Genomic DNA, 21,142 nt, shown 5'->3' on the forward strand with positions numbered 1-21,142 from the left:
CCAATCTTACATGTGTACTTAGTACTTACATGTGAACTCTGCTTTTCATTGTAGACCGACATGGAGCAAATTTACACTTTCTGTCACAAAGAGACAAAACAGCACTTCCAGGGAGTGATACAAAAACATCAGCACCACTGAAACTACCCAATTAACACATCAAGATTCAATCACAATGTAGGCAGACATGAGAAAGCGAGAAGCGTTACCCATACCGAGTAAAGTTCAGATGTCATTATCAAAACAACATTTGCAGACACTGCTCACATGCTAACACCGGGTGAGTAGCACAGCAGGGAGGTAGAGATGTCTGATAGTAGCTCTCATGCTGTTATGTGTGCAGCAGCGGAGCTGATGGTTCCACTGTCGACCCTGTGTGTTATTCTCCCTCCTTGAGTTTTTTATTGGTTAATCAATGAGTTAAGTTTTCCACACAGAGATAAACCACTCCTCATTCAGCTGCCTGGTCTCTTTGATAGCTCGATGAATCTTCTGCAAGCGTCGACTAACGCAAGATTACGATTCCTGTGATAATCCTCTAAAATCTGGACTTCAGTTACAGGACACCCGCTGAGGCATGGAGGGACATCATATAAGTAGCGGGGATTATAATGGTCAGGAATTACTCAGCTAAGAAGCAGATTAGTGAGATATTAGATGCTTTACAGCGAATGATCCAAACGATTACATCACACATCGTACATTATGGTCACCTGTAATTATGGCTCATTATAAGGCAGTCTGTAAATTAATTAATCTTGGAGCTGAATATCCACAACTGCAGCCCATCTGCACTCTTCTAATGTCATTGTTTCCCTTTTAGTAGCAAAGAACAAGAGTCTCTTTTTGATTATTAATGCTTCTGTTCATGGAGGTTAATATGAGACAAGCCCTGGTTGTTACTCTGCTCACTGTGGAGGGCAAAATGTCAGCCGATGTAACGCAGCTGCTGCTCTGATAGATCTAGGTCAGAATCCTCCAGTGCTCATGTAGCTCATACGTAATAGAAGTAATACAAACTCCTGAAACTGGAAGCATTCAGGCTTTCTGTCCACGGTTTACCTTCAGTGCAAGGAATGAATGACATGCTCCTTATCCTCGTTCTGCACAAAACACATCACGGAGAGCAGATGCTATTGGGTTTTATATGGGATGTTAAACATGGCACCTGTGACACGATGATGGTAACAGCCAGTTGTGGCCCAAACATCACAACACACATCTGTCGGTGGAAATCAGCCAATTCCGGTCGATGGACGGTCGATCGGTGTGCCTATAGTCCACATTAAGAGATGTGGGTCTGCAAAGCTCTATGAAGCATCCATTATTGCACTCATAGTCTCAACATTAACAGACATTATCTTTAGTTTATCACAACACTGTCATCGTGGTTAAGTCGGGTACCATCAAGCAGCCATAAGACACTATAAATCAGTTTCTCTTCCTGAAAGCAGAGGAGGTCAATTTTAGCTCATCCAACCAAAGGACTGATGAGATTATGCCATGGTCACATCTTTGGAAATGCTGTGATATCTTTGCACATCCATCTCCTGCTTTGTGAGCATCAGCAATGTTTTTTCTCAACTGTAAGCTGATTTCTTTTGTTTTTTGCCTTGATGCTTTCTCACGTGACGTTTTTATACTGTGTGTAAATTGAAGATAACGTACTTGGTTTTACAAGCTTTGAGCGCTACAAAGTTAAAGCATATCATTGCACAGCAGTGGTTTGTTCTATGGCTCAATAAAAAGATACATTTTTAAGTTGGATAATAATACTGACCATGGTAAAAAGAAAACAACTTAAATATTGTGTGCAAATAGAATTAATTTGCACTTTCTAAAGTAAACTACTAGTTTTGTTAAAAAAGTATATGGGAAAATTTTGATGAAAAAATTAAATTTTCCTTGTTAAAATACTTTCATTACCTTTTAATTAATCTAAATGGTGATTTCTATGAACAAAAACTGAAAGAAAAAAATAGAAAAGCCCCAACAAAAGCTTTTTTAAAATATTATGTCTATAAGAAAAGCTTTGAAGCAACAACTTTAAAGTCTAATTTTTGACTTGATCCTCACATTTAGGCTTGTTTGCATTTAATCCAAAACTGTGCGATTAGTAGAAAACATACCAGTTTGATTAAGGATCCCTTTATTGAGTGCACACTGTACCCCTGCATATTTGTTATGATTGGAAAGTTTGGGTTCTGCACTACAGCTGCAAACTTAGGTTTTGTGGTTTTGAGGAAATACTGCATGCACAGAAATGAACTCGATCACCTAATGAGGAGTAAAGTACAGCAAAGTGTGTCTAATGTCCTTATTCCCTTGCATTATGTGATCGTGGTGATCAAAGTTTCACTGACATTCAGAGGGCAGAGCGTCCTACTTGTTTACCGAGTGTCTAACCGCGACCTTTTTGTTGTGCATTGTGTTGTCCAGATAAGATGATTAATTATCCTCATGTGTGTCTTAAGAGATCACAGATCTCACAAATTTAGCAACACAAGCTGAGGATGTACCCACAGTGCTGATGTTGGGTGTTTCTTCCTTTGATGAGAAGTGGAGCAGAAGGTTCAGGGCGACGGAAAGAGGAGAGACGCTGGGATAGTGGAGCACAGCGCCACTTATAAATAGCCCTCTCTGTCTCTTCGTTTCACACTCGCTCTCTGTCTCTTTACTCAACCTCTTTCTCTTGTGGCTCTATTTAGGTTTATCTAGCAAACCTTTCATATGCTCTGACTCTCTGCTAATGTAAAAAAAATCCCCTCTCTTATTACAGCGATGGCAGCCTGCTGCTAACTTGTTTGAATCTTATTTTTCTATTCTGGATTTCATGCATAGGGCATTATGAAAATAGCGAGAGGCAGAGTTAGTATCGCGAAAAGGAAACCGAAAGAAATCAGTCTCAGCCTGATGGGTGCAGTTTCACTTTGATAATTCAAAGATGATTGTTTATGCAGATGACTTCCTCACACTCACACACGCACTCGTCTGTATTACCACACATTTCTAAAGTCTTCAGTTTGAGTCCTGTAAAGTGTAAACTGCATGAATGCCTGATTCATTCAAATGAAAAAGACATTTTAGTGATGTTGTAAGCCTGATTCTAGTCTTTACCCACCACTCTAATTCACTGGCTAAATGCTTTGAAAGCACTACAGTTTGATTTAAATGCATTTGCTTTATTTCTATAATGTATCTAATAAATATATTAAAATGAATGACTTTAGATAAAATGGATGTGCCGTGTTTAAAGGAAGTGTTGATACTGTGCTGAACAACGTTTTCCTTACAAGGTTTTAGTTCAGAGAGTTTTAGCTCTATCTTTGGAAATGCAAATTGTTTGTAGTAACTTCTTTGTTAATTGGGATTTCATTTTTTTTGTTTAATTTGGTCCAAGTTAACAAGAAAATGTGTACCATCCACCCATTTTCTTAACCACTTGGCAAGTTTAGAATCACAAAGGTCACTCCGTCTAAAGGTGGGGTACACCGTGTACAGGTTGCCAGTGTATCACAGGGGTACCACACAGAGAGAGACAACCATTCCCACTCCTGGAGTTATGATGTGTTTATGCTTGCTGCTTGGCCCCTGTCATGTGGTGGCACATGCGAGTTTGATGTCACATCCTCTGCCACGCTTCACCTTATCTGTGGTTCTTTGGCCGATCACCAGTTAATCTTAACATGCATGTCTTTATACTGTTGGATGGTGCAGGAGTACCTGGAGAGAACACATGCAGGCACAGATAGAACATAAAGGCTCCAACCAGCAGGTGGGTTTTGAACCCAGGACCTTCTTGATGTGAGGCAACGATATGCTGTATAAAAATGATAGATTTCTATCAAAGAAAAAAGGAAAAACTCTTTGCTGGAACAGTTGGGTTTAATTGGCTCCTCACAGGAGAGGGCAGAGGCAGATGAAATCCTGATTTGCTTGAGGACTGCTTTAATGTCCCTGTGTCCAAAGTCAGGCAGATAAAAGAGCATTGGAAAATTTGTCTTGCATGCGCCGCACTCTGAACTCAATCCCGTCCGACACCTCACTGAACTCTGCTGTAGGATAATAAAGCACACAGATTTCCACATGCATGTGTAGTTCAACAGTGTGCACATACATGCATCCTAACAGAAGCTTGTGCATCAGGATGGGGTCTACTCAGAAAGCTGGAGAGTGGAAGTGGATCTAGAGGTGCATTGCTGTGCACATGCAGAAATTGATCCTCTGATAAAAGCTGCGTTTCCTCAGGGAGAACTGCTTCCTGCTTAATGGCTGTTAGGTAGCAAGAAATGGACCAGGAAGAGATGGCCTGCCTGCAGAGCACTTAGGTACTTAGACATCATGCACATCTATAGACGATAAATGTGTGCAGAGAGACACGTAGATCAAGAGTGAAGACAGAGAGATGGAGATGGTAAAAATCTGACTTCCTGCTGCAGAGAAGTTCGGATAGAGGAGTGAAGTCGCTGAGGCGTTAGCGCGCAGATGGTCGGATGTGAACGTGCAAAGCTCAAAGTGCAAATTGTCAAACAAACACGCGAACAGTATATTCACATATCTTCAACAGATCTTACTTGCACTTGCATGTATTAGCAAATGAATTCTGTGTAATGGATTGCTTTGGACTCATTTCCTGAGTAACCCTTGTGGTGTCCTCGGATCAAAAATGGTCCCTAGGTGAATGGCAAACAAGCATATGGGAATCCCGAGGACACCACAAATTAAACATGGTAGTGAAGAGGGGAATATTTCACTACATCATGTGTGTGAGCTTCATCTGTGTGTATTTGTGTGTTTCCACACAGGGCGGAGAGCACTGCTACTATCAAGGAAAGGTCAGAAACATCCCTCACTCCTTTGTGGCTCTCTCAACCTGTCACGGGCTGCAGTAAGTACAAATAATACAGATGCGACTTTTTATATGCATGTGTGTGTTTCAGCCTCTGTTCTAAGTCCTGCTCCCATTTTTTCATTAGGTTAATGTAATTAGTTTTAGCCAGGCGTCGCTGCCTGTCTGCATTTTAGGTTTCATAGGTTATCACTCTGGCAGACGGACAGACAGACAGACATCTTCTCTTCTTCTCTTTTTCCTTTCCTGTTCTCTTTTCTTTTTTTCCCCTTCTCCTCTAGCCTCCACTAACGTTGGTATTTTTAGCTTTTTCTGCTTGAGGCGAGACGGGTCAGAAACAAGGCCTGCTGTGAGGGATGCATGCACGCTTTATGCTTTCTAAGTCAATGTATGTAGTCTCCTGTGTATATATGTGTGTATATATATACGCATGAAAAGAGGCGAGACGCTCTCCGTATCACGCATGTGAGAAATTCACTGTTTGTTGGTGGATTTCATTGTTTGCACAGAAAGCCGCCGTGAATAACAAAGCATCAAACGTGCCTAAAATGAGAACCGTGTTTCCACAAAAAGTTACAATGCCGTGTGACATTTAAATAAAAAGAGAATGCTAATGATTTGAAGCCTATATTTAATTAAAAATATACAAATACAACTTACACAGAGGAGACCAGCTGTTGTATTTTCATGTAGGACTTCAGCTCCTCAAAGGTTTGAGGTCTGCTTTGTTTGCTTTTCATTTCATGATGCACCAAATTTTTAAGACTTATTTCTTCGTTTGCTTTATCGTGTCATGGAAAATAAACGCTGCTATGAAAAAGATGTCATCCGGAGGGCTGCATCTTATCATCTTATCTTTAAAAAAATAAATAATCACTATGGTATTCATTCAGCACTATCACTTTTTATCCTTTATCTATGACCTAATTCTATTATAAGGTCCTTATTGTCATCATGCTTGCTTGCACTGTACGTGTCTTTTATTTTTATTTTTTATGTGAAACTCTTTTGTTTTTATGTAATTTCATGAAAATCACAAATAAAGTCTAGTCTTAGCAAATGCTTGTCATAAACGTATATACACTTACCGGCCCGCTTCATTGGGTACACCTGCAAAACATCTAATGAACCAATCACGTGGCAGCAACTCGTTTAGACATGTAACTCAAGATGAGCTGCTGAAGTTCAAACCGACCATTCAAACCCAAATGGAGAAGAAAAGCAACTTTTAAGTGATTTTAAATTCTGCATGTTTTAAGCTTCAACACTTGATATTTTGTACTTTTTAAATTACATAAAAACTATAAATGAGATGGAAAAATAATTTCTTGAAAAGAGGCCAAATGTTCTCCAAACATTTTAATCAAATCTCAGACTGTCAACACCATAAACTGCTGTATATTTTGAACTTGTTGCCCGATGTTTTTTGGATTAACTGTCATCAGTTCTTGTAGTCATGTAAAGAAAACCACATAATAGGAGCTCCTGGTCTGAATTAACCTTCTGCCCATTCAGTGTACATTGTTTAATCTAATTATCATTTTCAGCTGTTTCAGAGACCATGATTATTTACTTCTGATCCATTACGCAGTCTCAAAGCTTTCTCCCACCGAGTATATCTTGTTTCAACATAATACCAAGCCAAATAGACAGAGTAATCAGTCTAGACATGTCTTTCCAACTAATTAGGGGAAGCAGGAAGAAGCAGACTAATATCTGCTGAACAAGCTAAACTAAAGTCCAAGCCTTAACTTTTTTTATTCTTAAAGTTTTTTTGTGTGCTTCATGAGAGTTTTGCATGAATTTGGGGAAAGTTGTCAGCACAGCAAATTATAAAATGCTGGATGCAAAATAATGAAAAGAAAGCAACTACCAAATAATTTATAGTATAGTTACCTGCGGTGAAATCTCATATTTAGAACGCAAGAGGTTGTAACGGGATAGAATCACTGAACTTTGAAATTCCTAATGAGGAAAGAAAGAAACACTAAAATGTTATGTGTGTGTGTGCGTGTGTGTGTGTGTGTGTGTGTGTGTGAGAGAGAGAGAGAGAGAGAGTAAGAGAAGGAGAAAGTGCGAGGGAGTCAAGGGCTTCCTGCTGTGGAGTGTGTCAGAGCGTTAGCCATTAGAGGGAGAGCATTCTCCTATGCTGAGTCAGGTGTTTACCATAATATACATCCTGCCCCTGCCCCCCAACTCACACACACACACACACACACACACACACACACACACACACACACACACACACACACACACACACACACACAGAGGCAAATTTTGTTCTTTTTCTAAACATTTAGCTTGGATTCTTTGCTTTGATGCAGCACAAAAGTGAGCTAAAAGAATCCATCCATCCATTTGTTTCTTAATCATTTATCAAACTTAGCTATAATTTAAAGCCTTATCTTTAAATTAAAAGATTACATTTGCACGCTGAGCTGACTAAAACTAAAAGCTAAGCTAAACTTTCTATACAGTCCAGCGAAAGTTCTTATTTGGTGAGTCAGTAAAAGTAAAGCTGCATCCCAAACTAAGCAGCAACGACATGTAAAGTCATGTAAAGCCATAATAACTGAGGGGATTGTGTAGGTGTGATTTGTGCACAGATGCATGAGATCACCTTTCTTCCAAATCCCACTCACTCACACCAGCATTGAACAGATTTAAGCATAAAATACACACATTTAAATTCTTTCAATTTGTCCGGCCAGGAAACCTGAAAAACACAGAGAGGGTAGAGTCGGAGGAGGAAGATAGATTGTGTATTTCCTGCAGTGTTTACCCTCCTGACTTCACAGTCTGACCAGACCAATCTCCTAAAAGCTTCAGATAAACTTAATTAACGGATGATGTGTTCATGCGCACATGAATGTGGGCAGGCGGCCAAAGACCTTCAGCCATGGTTAAAATGCTGCATAGCTCTGTGCTGTTCTCTCGCAACCTTATATGTGATGACAGCATGGATTTAGTTTTTATTCTAACAGCTGAGCCATTGATGGACTAATTAGACTAAACTAATCTTATATTATTATTATTCACCAACATTAACTTCTTGCAACTATGTCTCAGCTTTATAGTGTACATAGTATTTATTAGTCATACTTTTTAACTAAACCTAATTTTTATTTTTTACTTTCCTGTTTTTTTTTAAATCACAGTTTTGTATATATAATTTTTTTGAAGTATAAGGCCCTCACTATGCGTATGTTTATTTATTGTAGTCTGTACTATTTTTATTCTTTATTCTGCTACTGTAATAGCCTCCCTTGTGGGATCAATATTACAGGTATATATATATATATATATATATATATATATATATATATATATATATATATATATATAGAGAGAGAGAGATACGTAATACAGATATATTTAATGTTGTTCTGTAATAACCTAGTAATAGTAAGACTGTTCATATTATCCACCAGCAGTAATGTTTATTAAGTAGTTATCTCTTTACATCCATTCTGAGGATCTATACCCCAAATATATAGCCTTCTTACTTGGTGAATTTCACATTTAAAAATGTCTTGAATGGCACAGTGTATCTCTCTTTACTAGTCTTTATTAAATATGCCAGTGGTTGCACATTTTTCCAGCAGACAGGGAGGTTATAACACTATAGATAGGTTTCTGTGCGGGTGTAATAAAAAAATCTTCCATTGTAATCTCCACATGACTGTCCTTTACACCTCCTTCTTCCCTCCGTTACTTTTCTCACAGTCATATCAACATAGCGTCCCATCTGTAAATATCCATAGAAGTCTTGCTTTTCTAATAAGCATTTCAAAACTTCAGACTTCAAAACTTTTTTTCATTACGTCGAGCATAACTGTTGTTCCCTTAGCTGTCCAGTCCTTAAACTTGTTATCTAATTTATTTGCAGAAAAATGAGAGTCATATGCACATTAAGGACTGTAAGGTCTCCCTCTGGTTTATGTTCTTTTATAACAGTTTTCCATATGAAGTGACTAATCTGTCCGGAGGACTTGATTTATTCCATTTGATGCTGAAAAAAACAGCAGAAACTTGTACTGATATGTGCTCTCGCCTCTCCCCCTCTTTCCCTTTTCAGTGGGATGTTTTTCGACGGCAATCACACCTACATGATTGAACCTGGAGGACACGGCGGCAGCAATGTAAGTACTGCAGATGGCTCTTCTCAACAGGGATTATCAATTTGTCCTTCCTCCATGTTTTTGCATCCAGCTGCTTCTACGTCGTGTTGAGCTGTCTGAGATCAAACAATTTGTTGCAGTATTGCTGTGTTGTGTCCAATGTCCACCCACAGCCCTGCAAGTTCCTCGTCACTGATGGTACCCAAAATCTTTCATATGTTTTCCTTTGAAATTATTGTGAAATGGGTGCTCTTGAAAAGGCCTGGATAGGCTGTTTTTGTAGTGCTGATTTGGTAAAAAATTCGCCCATCTGCTGCAGATGATTTGTTAGAATAGGAGAACAGGAGGTTCAGACAAACCAGAATCAGTTACAGATCACAAACCGGTCACTGCAGCTGAACCCTGAGTTCAGCCCACAGGTTTCAAGACAGAGAGATTCACTGGATTACAAAGCAGCAGAAAGCAGAAAAGCCCACAGACAATTAGATAATAACAATTAGAGGCATTACGGCCAGAACGAAAGGACAGATCCGAGATTTCCAGACAAGCCTTAGGCATGAGAGTGAAAGAACAAGCTGCTGATACTCCGTGTGTGTGTGAAGGGCTTACTTTCTATCTAATTAAAACCTCCAGAAGAAGCGTGTGTCTGGCTTTAATCAGTCAGGGGCGAAAGAAGACCAGATAAGAGAGGTCAGAGGCCTAGGTGTGTGTGTGTGTGTGTGTCTGTCCTTGGTAGTTGCAACCTAACCCACGGAGCTACTTAAGATTCATTCCCATATGAGAGTTTTTGTGCCAGCAGGTAGGAGAGAAAATCTGGTAGATGGACAGACAAACAGAAGATTAGGAGGTGGAATAGTGTGAAAAACCAAAATGTAATTAGGGCGCATGTCATTGTATTTTCTGCAGAGAAACTGCAGTATAAGAGGATCTAATCCAGTTTTAAAGGCAGTTGCTATTTCACAGTTAAACAGTAATGAAAAGGAGAGGAAACGTGAAGTTAATTAAGCAATAAAGTGTCTTTAGTGTGAGGATGGAGGAAATAAAGTAGAACACGGAGAGGGAATGAGCGACAACAGTGCTCGAGGCCGCTGTGTTTATTCAGGGCCTGTTACGACTCTTCGTTGCTCACTCTTTAGCTGCTTCTGTCCTCTCCAGCGTTTTCTGGAGACACTGAATTATTGAAGCAATGAGAGAGAGAAGATTCAGAAAATAGGCAATCCAATTTGACAAAGTAGATAAACTCAGAAGGGTGCTGCAGCACTCTCCTTGCAGAGATACAGGGTGTGTAAGTATATCATGACAAACATTTGGCTGAAATGTTGCGTTTCTATAAAGTCTTTAAAAGCCACAGCTAAAGCAACATCTTATAGAGTCACTCCAGAAAGCCGAAAGACAGCAGTCACAGTGTTACTTCAGAAGATAACGTGTTCAGTATTTTGGCACTAACTAAAAAAGACCACAGGCAGAGCTGAAGATGCTAAGATTTTTATTGAGAGTGACCAGAATGGACAACATTAGAAATGACCTCAGATTGAGCAGTTTGGACACAAAGTTAAAGAGACAACGCTGCGATAGTTTGGACATGTGCAGAGGAGAGACAGTGGATAAATGCAGCTGCCAGGCAGGAGGAAAAGAGAAAGACCTCAGAGAAGATTGATGGATGTAGTGAAGGAGGCCGTGCAGAGAGTTGGAGTGACAGAGAAGGATGATGGGACAGGGTGGGATGGATGCCACTAGCCCAACTTGGCATTACTCTTTGGTTAATCTGAAAACGACTGAGTAATTTAATGTTTAACATGTGATTACCCAACTTTGTTTATGTTATACTAAAGCACATTTTCTATATTATTGTGATGATGCTTTTTTACACTGGTGTGAAGTACAGTTATTAACAATCAGTGGCACAGTGGTTAGCACTGACACCAAGCTGCAAATTAATTAATAAATGTTGATTCTAAACTGGCAGGAGGTGTGAATGTGATTGTGTCTCTGCGTGCTGGCCTGGAGACAGACTCATGACTTGTGCCTGAATTAGATGCGCAGTTAAGTAAAAGGATGGATGGATTTATTTGGTACTTCATTAAATGTGTCAGCAGATGATGCGGATTTTACAGGCGAGAAATAACTTTTTTATAAATCAGATGTAAAGTCAGATTGTAGATGAAATTTATAACATTGGTTAAAACTGGCTTCACTTTGGTCTTCTACAGCATGAAGATCCAAAAGATCAAAGGTTTGAGACCCAAGAGGAGATGCAGTAGACCAGCCTCAGCTATTGCGCTCCCAATCTAGCTGAGGGACACTGAAAGCACCTTTTTAAAAAACCAATCAAAACAGTAATAATGATCCAGCATATAATATATATTTTAATAACACTCACAGGAATCATCGTTCAGCTTAGGGGCTATTTTTGCTTTTTAATCCTTCTCCTGAACTCTGTGCTGTGATGCACACAGCACCTTTGTTTCCGCCCCCTCTGGTCATGTGGCTATTAAAACAGTTTTAAGACCTTTACTTGTATTTTTGTCAAATATAAATGTTACACAAGTACATGAGTTCTTGTATTTTTTCAGTTTTGACAGGAAGTTATGGTTCACAATAATTTCTACTGAGAGCTCCGGTAGATTTTCTTAGTGTACAGGCTGTGATCAGCTGACCTGCTGCTCTGTTTGGATGTAAACAACCAAATTCAACCAGATATCAGCAGATGTTTCATGAGTTGTCCTGCTCAGTCAATGGATCTAAGCATCATCAACTAAAATTCATATGAATCTCTGCTACACTTGACATAACCTTACTTTGATTGTGAAACTGCAGATGATTTTCATGCAATCTTTAAATAACACATAGCTAGCTCAGTTTGTTTTGCAGCAGGTTTCACAATATTAAAAAAAAAAACATAATGTCACATGTACAGACCCAATATCTGATTTAAAAACATGAGGACTTACATGGAAACTTTAAATCTGCACTATATCAAATTCCACTGAGCAGTCTGAGCAAAAACTCCCCCAAAATGCAAAAGTAACGAGCCTGTTTTGAAAATTTAAGGAGTCTAAAATACAGATATTTGTTTAAAAATATAGGGAGTAGAAGTAAAAAGTAAAAAAAAAAACTACTCAAGTAAAGTACAGATACCTGAAAATTGTAGATACCAGTACTTTGTAGTGTAACAAAGTATTTGTACTTTGTTACTTCTCACCTCTACCGATCTGTGGCCTTTTAAAAATATCACATAAATCAAGTGTATACAGAGTAGTGTGCAGAGTGAACAGAGTAACACATTTTTGACAGTTGTGGTAGTATTGGTTTTGGCTTGATGTTTTTGGAACGCTGGCTGCATGACAATGCCGTGGATGGCGCTGCCCTCGAGCCCGGCGGTGCCTGTCAGTTTGTTGTTACTGAGCTCTGGATGTCTGCTCCCCTCGGGCAGTGCTCCATCGTTTCTCTCCCCGTGGATTCCTTCTTTCTCTGTTTCACTCTCATTATGTCTGTCTATTTGTCTGCTCGGTCTACAAGTCTGCCTCAGACACACAGATGTCTTCTTCAAAACCCTAGATGCCCTCCATGTCCGGTGTGAGATTTAGTGGCTCTTTTACGAGGAGGCTGTCTGCACTGTCATGCACTTGTTACATTAGACAGCATTCACATATAATCCCTTATTGAACAGCATTGGATGCAAATTTTTTACCCACCTGCAACTAATTGTAGCTTTCCTAAATGTAAAAGAACACAAACAAGAAAACAGGGTTGAAGTGGGGCTGTGAGAGTCAGCGTGGCTCCTGTCGTCCATATGGCAAATCCATCTGCCCTTCTTTCACCAAGGCAGAAAAAGTTATGCAGGACATGAGGTAAACGTGTCCTGAACAAGCTGCTCTTGTCACTTTATGTGGCTGAGCCGGAGTTAAAGTGTCTTGTCGTGTTATGTAAATGGTCTCATATATAAGCTGAAAAGCTAGATCTTCAAGATTAAAGCTCACAAGCGAAGAACGAGCTGTTCCAGCGCAGCACGCAGTTGATAAATCTTGCACTTATTGACTGTTAGTGTCGGCATGAGTGTGTGTGCATGTGTGTGTTTATGTGTGTTCATGTAGGGAAGTTGTGAGGAGGATGTGCGATTGACTCGCATAGACAGAAAACACCATATGTTTAGTCCTCCTGTTTGTGTTGTTGTTTTCTTTTTGGACACCTTGGCAGCTCCACCTGCACCTCGGGGCCTCTGTGGCTACACCCAAAAAGCATAATGCTGTGTGTGTTTTTCGTTCAATGGTGGAGTGACCATGAGTTCAGGCTTTAGGACATTTCAACTATGAAGCCTAAGCAAAGGCATGACGTGTTTTAAGTGTATGTTACGGTTCAAAAAACTGTTGAAGTCCATAAAGTGTGTGGTTGAGGTTACGTGTCAAGTTCAGGCTCTCCTGAAGGTTTGAATGAATATATTCAGCCCAGTAATTATAAGTCATATACTCATTTTGATAAGAAGACATCACTTGAAAGATTTGAACATGTTTTTATTGAACATGAGTGATGAAGCATCATAGCAGAGTGGAGTCCCAGCAATGATAAGCAGGAACCCCCTGAAGTCTAGACGCTGGTGGTTGGTAGTGAAGATGAGGAGGAAGTGGCACGAGGCAGGATGACATAAGAGCAGTGAGGTTTAAAGCAGACAGTGGAGGCTGATTGGCTCACAGAGAGCAGCAAGAAAATGATTGGACCTGAGCAATGATGTCATTATTTGGTGTAATGGCGTGGGAAAGAGGAAGTGATGTAAAAAACACAGACTAGCAGCAGGAATACCCAGTAAAGCAGCCTTTAGTATCCTTCTTCCTCTATGATCCATGAACACACACTCATAAATTCATCTTCGAGTAGTTTTTCAGTGATTTTTGGGGTGAACCAAATGTGGTAAAGTGTCAACAAGCCTGTTTCTGGTAGGAAATTGTCACATTTTGAGGCAAAGATGACAAGACTTCATATCAAACCACATGTTTGTGTAAAAGTTACCTCTGAAGCTAATCAGAAACTTCTTTGTACCATTTATAAAGGTACTTTTACCTCGAGACCCACCTATGAGGCCACAAGTTGATTTTAAAGCTCCTTACATAATCTTACATTGTTTAAATAAATGTTTCTTGGCAATTATGCAGTTTTTGGGAGGTTCAAATTGTAACAATGCTTATTAAAAATCAAACAGAGAAGCACCCATAGTAAAGAAACAAACAAACAAACTGAAAACGGGATTAGAAACACTGAAATAGATCCAGTGCCTGAAATTTTGTGTTGGAAGTGGTGACCCGTCTTGAAAACCCAAGTGGCTATTGGGATTTTTCAAATTAAAGGCTCCAGAAGGACAAACACACTAATTTTGGTGCTTGTTTCCACTTTTGAAAGATTTTCCAGTTGTCTGCTGCACTAGAGGGGATAACTGAAGATGAGGGGGTCGGGTGGTGAAGGATGCAGAGAAAGAAGGGGGTGTGTCGAGTGCCAGGTTTTAGTATGGGGGTGTTTGCATTTGGTGCCAAGGGAGGATTTTTTACACGGACAGCACAAGCTGGGAATGACACACACTGTGTGTGCTGGAGCTGATGGGATACAAAAAAAGGAGGTGTGTGTGAGTGTGTGTGTTGGGGGGGGTCTCCCTGTGGCCTGAAGCCATGTTCATGTTACTAAACCTGGACCGGTTCATTCACACATGCAAGGAAAGAGTGAGAAAGAATGAAAGGCGTGTTTATCCCTCTCCACTTTATGTTCATGAGCCAGCGGTCTGTGTCTGAGGTCTCCCATGGCAACCCAGGCCCCACCCCCTGTTTCTTCCCAGCTCAGCATATGAAAGCCATCTGTGTCGACCTCTAATCTCCATCAGTACTCGCTCCCCGCTGGGTCTATATGCTGTGTGTGTATGTTTTTGAACTGAGATTACTGGCCGGGAGCGATGATGCAGGGAACAAAGAAAGCATGGCGTTATTACAACAGTTAAATCAGACTTTGGTGCTCTGATAATGATGATTTGTGCTGCGTGTGCGCTACAGATACATGCAAATGCAAACAGATATGCTTATTTTCATTAAGGTCTTACTAACCATCAGCCACTAAACCTTGACATAATTTCCAATTATACCTGCCGCAGTGATCACTTCACATGCTTGGTCGACTTACATCAAAAACAAAACAAAAAGCTGTTTATCTTTTTTGTTAGACTGCTCACTGTCATCTACTTCCTTTGTTAAGCTATGAACTCGATTATATCTTAAGTATTTGCTCATACGGCAGGTGACAGCTTTCAGCAAATATCATATCCCCCATTGTGCTGTGCAGTAGTGCAAATTTTGGTATAGATCCTACACCAAGTAAATAAAGGGCCTTTATTGACAATAATGAAACTTTTAACCCGTAAAAGCTTATGCAGGGGAGAGAAGTGTTTCATGATTTATGAGTTGAATCATTGTCTGTTTAATGACCACTAAATGACTGTGATTTTTACTTTCCATAATAATTAACACAATAAAATGCATCTTTAAGCTTTCATGTATACTGAAAAAGCTGGAACATAAATGTGCCTTCTGTTGTTTGGATGTGCCATATCCTTTAACATGACAGTCAACACAAAAAGGCTAAGATGTAGCGCATGTTTGCAGTATATGTTCTTAATTTGAACAAATATTTATATATAATAATAATAAATATTTTATTTGTACAAATAAACTGAGTTTAGTGCAGACTGTCAGAAAAAACAGTATTTAATTTCCTCTGAACTTTGGTGAAATCTTCTTTTTAACGAGTGTACACTCTAGAAAGCAGAGTTTATAATGAGATTAGTCTGCCAATGCTGTGCTGGCCATTTTCCCACTCTCCCCTGTTAATCATTTATATTCATAAACAACAAATAAATGAATTTTCCCATTTAAACACCACATTGATACTTTTAAGAAGTGCTACATAAACCACTTCAGTGTCCTCTGGCGTAATGGGGATTGGGGTGGAGAAGGGGCTTTAACATTTTATGATACATTTGTGTGAATTAAGAACCCCACAGGCTCCTGATTTCTCTCGATTAAAGTGGAAAGAGGAGCCATAACCAGCTGAAATCATGGCTGGGCCACATAAAAAAAAGAAATGCCACAGCAGACAGATGCACATCTTTCCTTTCCTGACACAGCCCTCCTATTTATCCAAGCTTGGGACTGGTACAAGGAGTATACAACCTTGCGTCCCCTCCTTGCTTTCAATTTGGGGAGTTTTTGTGTGTTAACCACTATTCCACTTTATTAGGTACATGTTGCTAGTACTTGGTCTACCCCTCAGTATTGAAAACATTCCTCAGAGATTTTGGTCCCTGTTGACTTGATAGCATCACGCGATTGCTGCAGGTTTGTCAGCTGCACATCCATGATGCAAATCTTTAACTTTACAGGGTTGTCTTGCCCTCGTCTACATGCCTACATGCGCTGAGTTGCTGCCATATGACTGGCTAAATAGATAACTGTGTTAGTTTGCAGCTTGTATAAAAAGAGAAGCACGTGATTACAGTGTGATTTATGTTTTATTTAAAACAAAAACAGTGTAGAAAAGCATGTTTCTTTGACATTTTCACTTTAGAATCACATAAAGATCAGTACTTCATACGCAGAACCTGCAAGAAGGCAACAAATGTGGCTTAATCATGACTTACAGCCTTAATCAGTGCTTCCAGCTACATTAGCAAGTTTTTTTCTACCACACTAGAGATGTCTTAGTGTTTCTGACAATACAGTAATGTTAACTGCATTTGTACATCAGACTGAACACAGCTAAAAGGTTTATTAGTGGCACCTTTTGATGTTTTTTGACACAAATACCTTGGAAAAGTACGCTCTATCAAATGATTAAGTACTATATAGGAGGCTTTACATTAAAAAAATAGACTCAAGGCTAACAACATAGGTAAACAATGGCAATTAAACCAGGCACATTATAGACACACTTAGTGCAGTTAACAAAGAAATGACAGCTGCTCTTCAAAGTGACAGCTCATTACACACTTCGTGTTAGAACAAAAACAGGTGAGTAGTTGTCCATTCAGGACACAGAAGTCAAAGTTAATTGCAGTCCATAATGCACTTCAGCAGTGATAACAGACAATCCTCATACTGTAAGCTTTACACAAGCAAAAGTCACTTGAAATTAAGGATAAAGTGTCAAGCACAAATGTAACAGAAAATTAGAAAAATTAGGTTGGTCCATTGGCCACTTCAGCAAGGAATAAACTATTATTTAGTGCTCATACTCTGATATAAAAAACAGTGAAACAAGTATTTTTTTAAAACAATACTAAACTGAATGCAGTGTTTTAGTTTCGAGGTTAATCTCATCCTTCATGTGGTACATCCAGGGCTGTTTCTACCGATTCTCATCCTCTGCCATCAGCAGTTCACAGGCCTGGACTGACTAACAGTATTTTTGAAACTATTACTCTTGAAGCTGTAAATAGCTCTCAGGTCATTACCTTCCATCTATCAAACTCTGTTAGTTTTATCGGTGGTGAAATTTATAGAGGTTCATGGACAGAAGTGATGAGGTTATCAGCCTCTCCTCTTTCACTACTCTTGCGTCAGCACAGGAATATCAATTTCTATTGCTGACATCCGCGAGCGGGTGGAGTAGCGGTGGCCTGTATAGCTGGATGCGTACCCCTGAGAGGGAGCGTAACTCTGCGAGGGGGCATAGCTCTGCGAGGGAGCGTAACTTTGTGAGGGAGCGTAACTTTGAGAGGGGGCGTAGCCGTAGGCGTGGTTTCCTTCAACCTCTGATCCATAGCCATTCGGTGCAGAAACCTGAGACACGTACACCTGTGGTGGAGCAGGTGCGATAACGCTTTGCACGTAGCCCTGCGCGGGCACATGCGGTTGGGCGTTAATTACTGTAGGAGGGAAAGTCTGTGGTGGGAAAGGCTGCGGAACATAAACTGAGGCAGGAGAATGTGCGTTGGCAATGAGAGGCTGGGCCGACATGGAGTTGGACGTGGACATGGGCAACCAGAAAGGTGAAGGCAGCTTCTTGCACATACAGTACCACATGAACATCAGCAGTGCGGCTAGCATCAGTCCTCCAGAACAGCCTATAGATGTATACACAGCAAAGCCATCAGAGAAGATGTTGGCATATCTAGCGTTCATCTCCTTGGTGCGGAAAAGGAACCACACGGAGGGCGCAATGGGGACTGCGCCGCCCAGGAAGAAAAACATGCCGGCCACCAGGTGACAACCTGGACTGTTCACCAGGAATCTAACTGTTTTAATGTCCGGTTCAGGCTTGTCTGAGCAGCAACAGGTTTTACACATCCCGGTCATGGACAGCAGCAAGGCTAAAATGCCGAAACCGAGGCCTGTGGGAAGGCAGAACTGCAAAAGACGCAGATCCAGCTGATCCAATTTGGAGTACCACTGGAAACATAATAATATATAATTAATGCTGGGACTATTATAAACACCTGAGAATTAAAAAACAAAACAAAACATAAGCAGAATAGATCAAGCAATACCTCTGAATCATAGTAGAGGCATCCTGAATAGCCATCCTGCATCACACATTTAGCCCACAGCCCATCATACACACTGATATTCTTGGCATTACGATTAAAGGTGACGAGTTTCGTTACACGCCACTGCGGAATTAATGCTGCCACTGTGAGCCCACCTACAGACAAAATAGCAATGATGAAGGCAAAAGCGTTGGTGGCGTGGATGTCCCGGCACGACATGGCTGGTTATTGCTGACAGGGGAGTTTCCGTTTTCCTGGATAAACAGCACAAGTCAGACAGAAAGCAGCAACTGATCAGTTTGATGGACACAGAATTCCTGAAAAACATGGTTATACAAGTTTATCTGAATGGCCCCATTCCTTTATAGAAGCAAGCTAACTGTGCCACACGCTGACCTAGCTATGGGCAACCCCCCTGTATTTCAATTCACCACAGTGTGGTCGACCCAATATCTGCTGTCCCTGAGAAACAATGCTCTCATTTCACCAGCAAACAAAGTGGGAATGACTCGATGACTGAGGCTGCACTGCAGGAATGTCTATACAGCAGTGCATTACACAGATTACTGTGCAGCTGAACAATGAGCAAGGCTCGAACTTTATATGACGCATGCAACAGTGACTGACTCAGACAATGCAACTTGCAACTGCTTTTTATTTTATCATCTTAAAAAAACGAGCTCTTATTGCCACTTTCATCTCATCTCTGAAGGTTATCAGGGTCTAACTGAGTATGTTTAAAGCACTTTATGGGCCAATTCCTTGTGGCATTGATGGTCTAAAAAAAATCAAGGTGCAGCCAGGTGCACTAGCTGTTTAAATTACAGGGTCATTCCACCTCAAATCAACAAATTTTTTCAACATTTTCTGCTCAACCATCTCTGATCTGCTTCATAATTTTATGGCCAAAGCTTGGGTTGTTGTGAAATAGCTTCATATATCAAAGGCTTTGTTTTGTTTTTTCGTTTAGAGAAATTTGAGCTTGAAATTTTAACCTGAATCAGAAAACTCCTCCAGGATAAAACAAATTTATGTATTATTTACTCAGTTATAATTAGAGTACCATCTGGAAACTCAACTAGAACTTTTTTCTGTTCGGTTAGGACTATCTATTGATATTTTTGTTTTCTGTGGCACGACTTGTGATATTTGCTCAATTTTCTTCATTTTACGAATAAGAATTTCACATCAAAAAGCCTTTCACAAGTTTTCTTTTGTATAACTATATGCAACACATAAATTGTCACCAGCTGTATTTTGGAATGTCATTTTTATTTTTATTTTTTGGTGGATGTTCAAATATGGGACTTCCCAGGACTACACAAAAAACTTCACAGCAATCCTTAATTTATATCAAAATTTTAAACCAAAACAGTTTTAGGTGATTTGAGATTAACTGACAGGATATCCTGGCTCAAAACTAGAGGCGGACAGGATTTTACAGTCAGGATGAATGGACTGTGAAGGGTCTTCAAATGTTCTGAACAATAATCACTGTACCTTTCTGACATGTCTCAATAGCATTTTGTTTTACAGTTTTCGTTTACTCAGTCGCTATCTTATTGTGTTTTATTAAATGTAACTTTCAAAGTGCCAGCTGTTACAGACCGGTGAATCTAAACTATTTATTCTAGATTATGCTAACGATCAACGTGAGCAGGGTTAATAACACAGTGATTATTACACCCAAAGCAGTATAATTATACATACAGTACCGACACAGTGTGCATTGTGGTAGTAAACAAAAGACCTCAACTCTGTAATAACTGGTTAGCAGATAGCACAGTCAGCTAGGCTAATTACCGCTACTTTTGCTAGCCGTCAGCTAGCTCTGTTTGCTCAGACGAATGGAAAGGGCCTGTAAAGTTGTTAATACATGTTAATAACAGTAACAAAAGCCGATCGTTAACATCAAGTGACTCAAAACGAAGAACTTAGTAGAAAATGTGACCTCCGAATTCGCTAACTAATTAGCCACCTAGCTACAAGCTAAAGAGGTAGCATTACCGCAACCTGTTGACGCCGATTTGTTTTCATACTTTAACTACATTTACTAAAGGGTACTATACCTTGTTGAGCTACGTTTACAGTGAAGTCGGTAACATCTCAGCCTGTTTCTCCTTTACATACTTGAACACAAACCGAGTCTCATCCAGTAGCTCGGAGAGTAAACAGGATGTGCCCTCCGCAGAGCTCGGGGTGTTTCCGCCCTCAGAGCTGACTCACAGGAGGTAAACACACCCTTTAACTTATGTTCTAAAGTATTTTTATTTATTAATTTAGGTCTGTGATTCTTAAAGTTTTACGTGGAAACAAAAAACTTAACCACGCGGATGATAAAAAATGAAGCAAATAAAGGGTAGATAAAATGATAAAAAACAAACAAACTACAAATAAAATAAAGTAAGGCATAAGAATTCATGAAACCACACTAGGGTGTGTCTATGTGTAATCACCACATACAGGTCATTAATACAGCTAAACCGGAATTCATTTTTCTTTGCTGAGTTTGCTTTAAATGAACAGAGCTGATTAATATCCTTTGTTCTTATCAACTTATAATATTGGTATAAATATTTTAGTAAGGTACTACAACTTACCAAGAAGCTGTATCCATTCTCTTTGACGTCACTTCTCTCTCAAGCAGATAAA

The 21,142-nt window shown here is 39.8% G+C and overlaps 2 protein-coding genes across 3 annotated transcripts in view; one reads left to right on the forward strand and one right to left on the reverse strand.

Annotated features, from left to right (window-relative positions):
• Positions 1-21,142, forward strand: part of adam22 (ADAM metallopeptidase domain 22) — a 67,751-nt gene that overhangs the window by 22,589 nt on the left and 24,020 nt on the right. For both annotated transcript variants that reach the window (XM_084943107.1, XM_084943106.1), the window contains exons 5-6: positions 4,806-4,888; positions 8,931-8,994. In XM_084943107.1, coding sequence (XP_084799233.1) covers positions 4,806-4,888; positions 8,931-8,994 — 147 coding nt within the window. The remainder of the gene's footprint in view (positions 1-4,805; positions 4,889-8,930; positions 8,995-21,142) is intronic.
• cldn12 (claudin 12) lies at positions 16,495-20,706 on the reverse strand. The gene is made up of 3 exons (XM_084943114.1): positions 20,560-20,706; positions 18,491-18,744; positions 16,495-18,392 (listed from the first exon to the last, which is right to left on the reverse strand). Exons 2-3 carry the CDS (start codon positions 18,707-18,709, stop codon positions 17,550-17,552), a joined length of 1,062 nt encoding a protein of 353 aa, XP_084799240.1. The 5' UTR covers positions 18,710-18,744; positions 20,560-20,706; the 3' UTR covers positions 16,495-17,549.

The sequence above is a fragment of the Perissodus microlepis genome, chromosome 11, assembly GCF_051167445.1.
Source record: "Perissodus microlepis isolate ML-2025 ecotype Zambia chromosome 11, ASM5116744v1, whole genome shotgun sequence".
Classification (NCBI taxonomy): domain Eukaryota; kingdom Metazoa; phylum Chordata; class Actinopteri; order Cichliformes; family Cichlidae; genus Perissodus; species Perissodus microlepis.

What these genes read in the sequence shown, in the direction of transcription:
- cldn12 (XM_084943114.1), bottom strand. Translation starts at nt 18,709, where the DNA reads ATGTCGTGCCGGGACATCCACGCCACCAACGCTTTTGCCTTCATCATT. An exon ending in GCCTCTACTATGATTCAGAG is followed by an intron (nt 18,393 to 18,490) that starts GTATTGCTTGAT and finishes TTATGTTTCCAG; the next exon opens with TGGTACTCCAAATTGGATCA.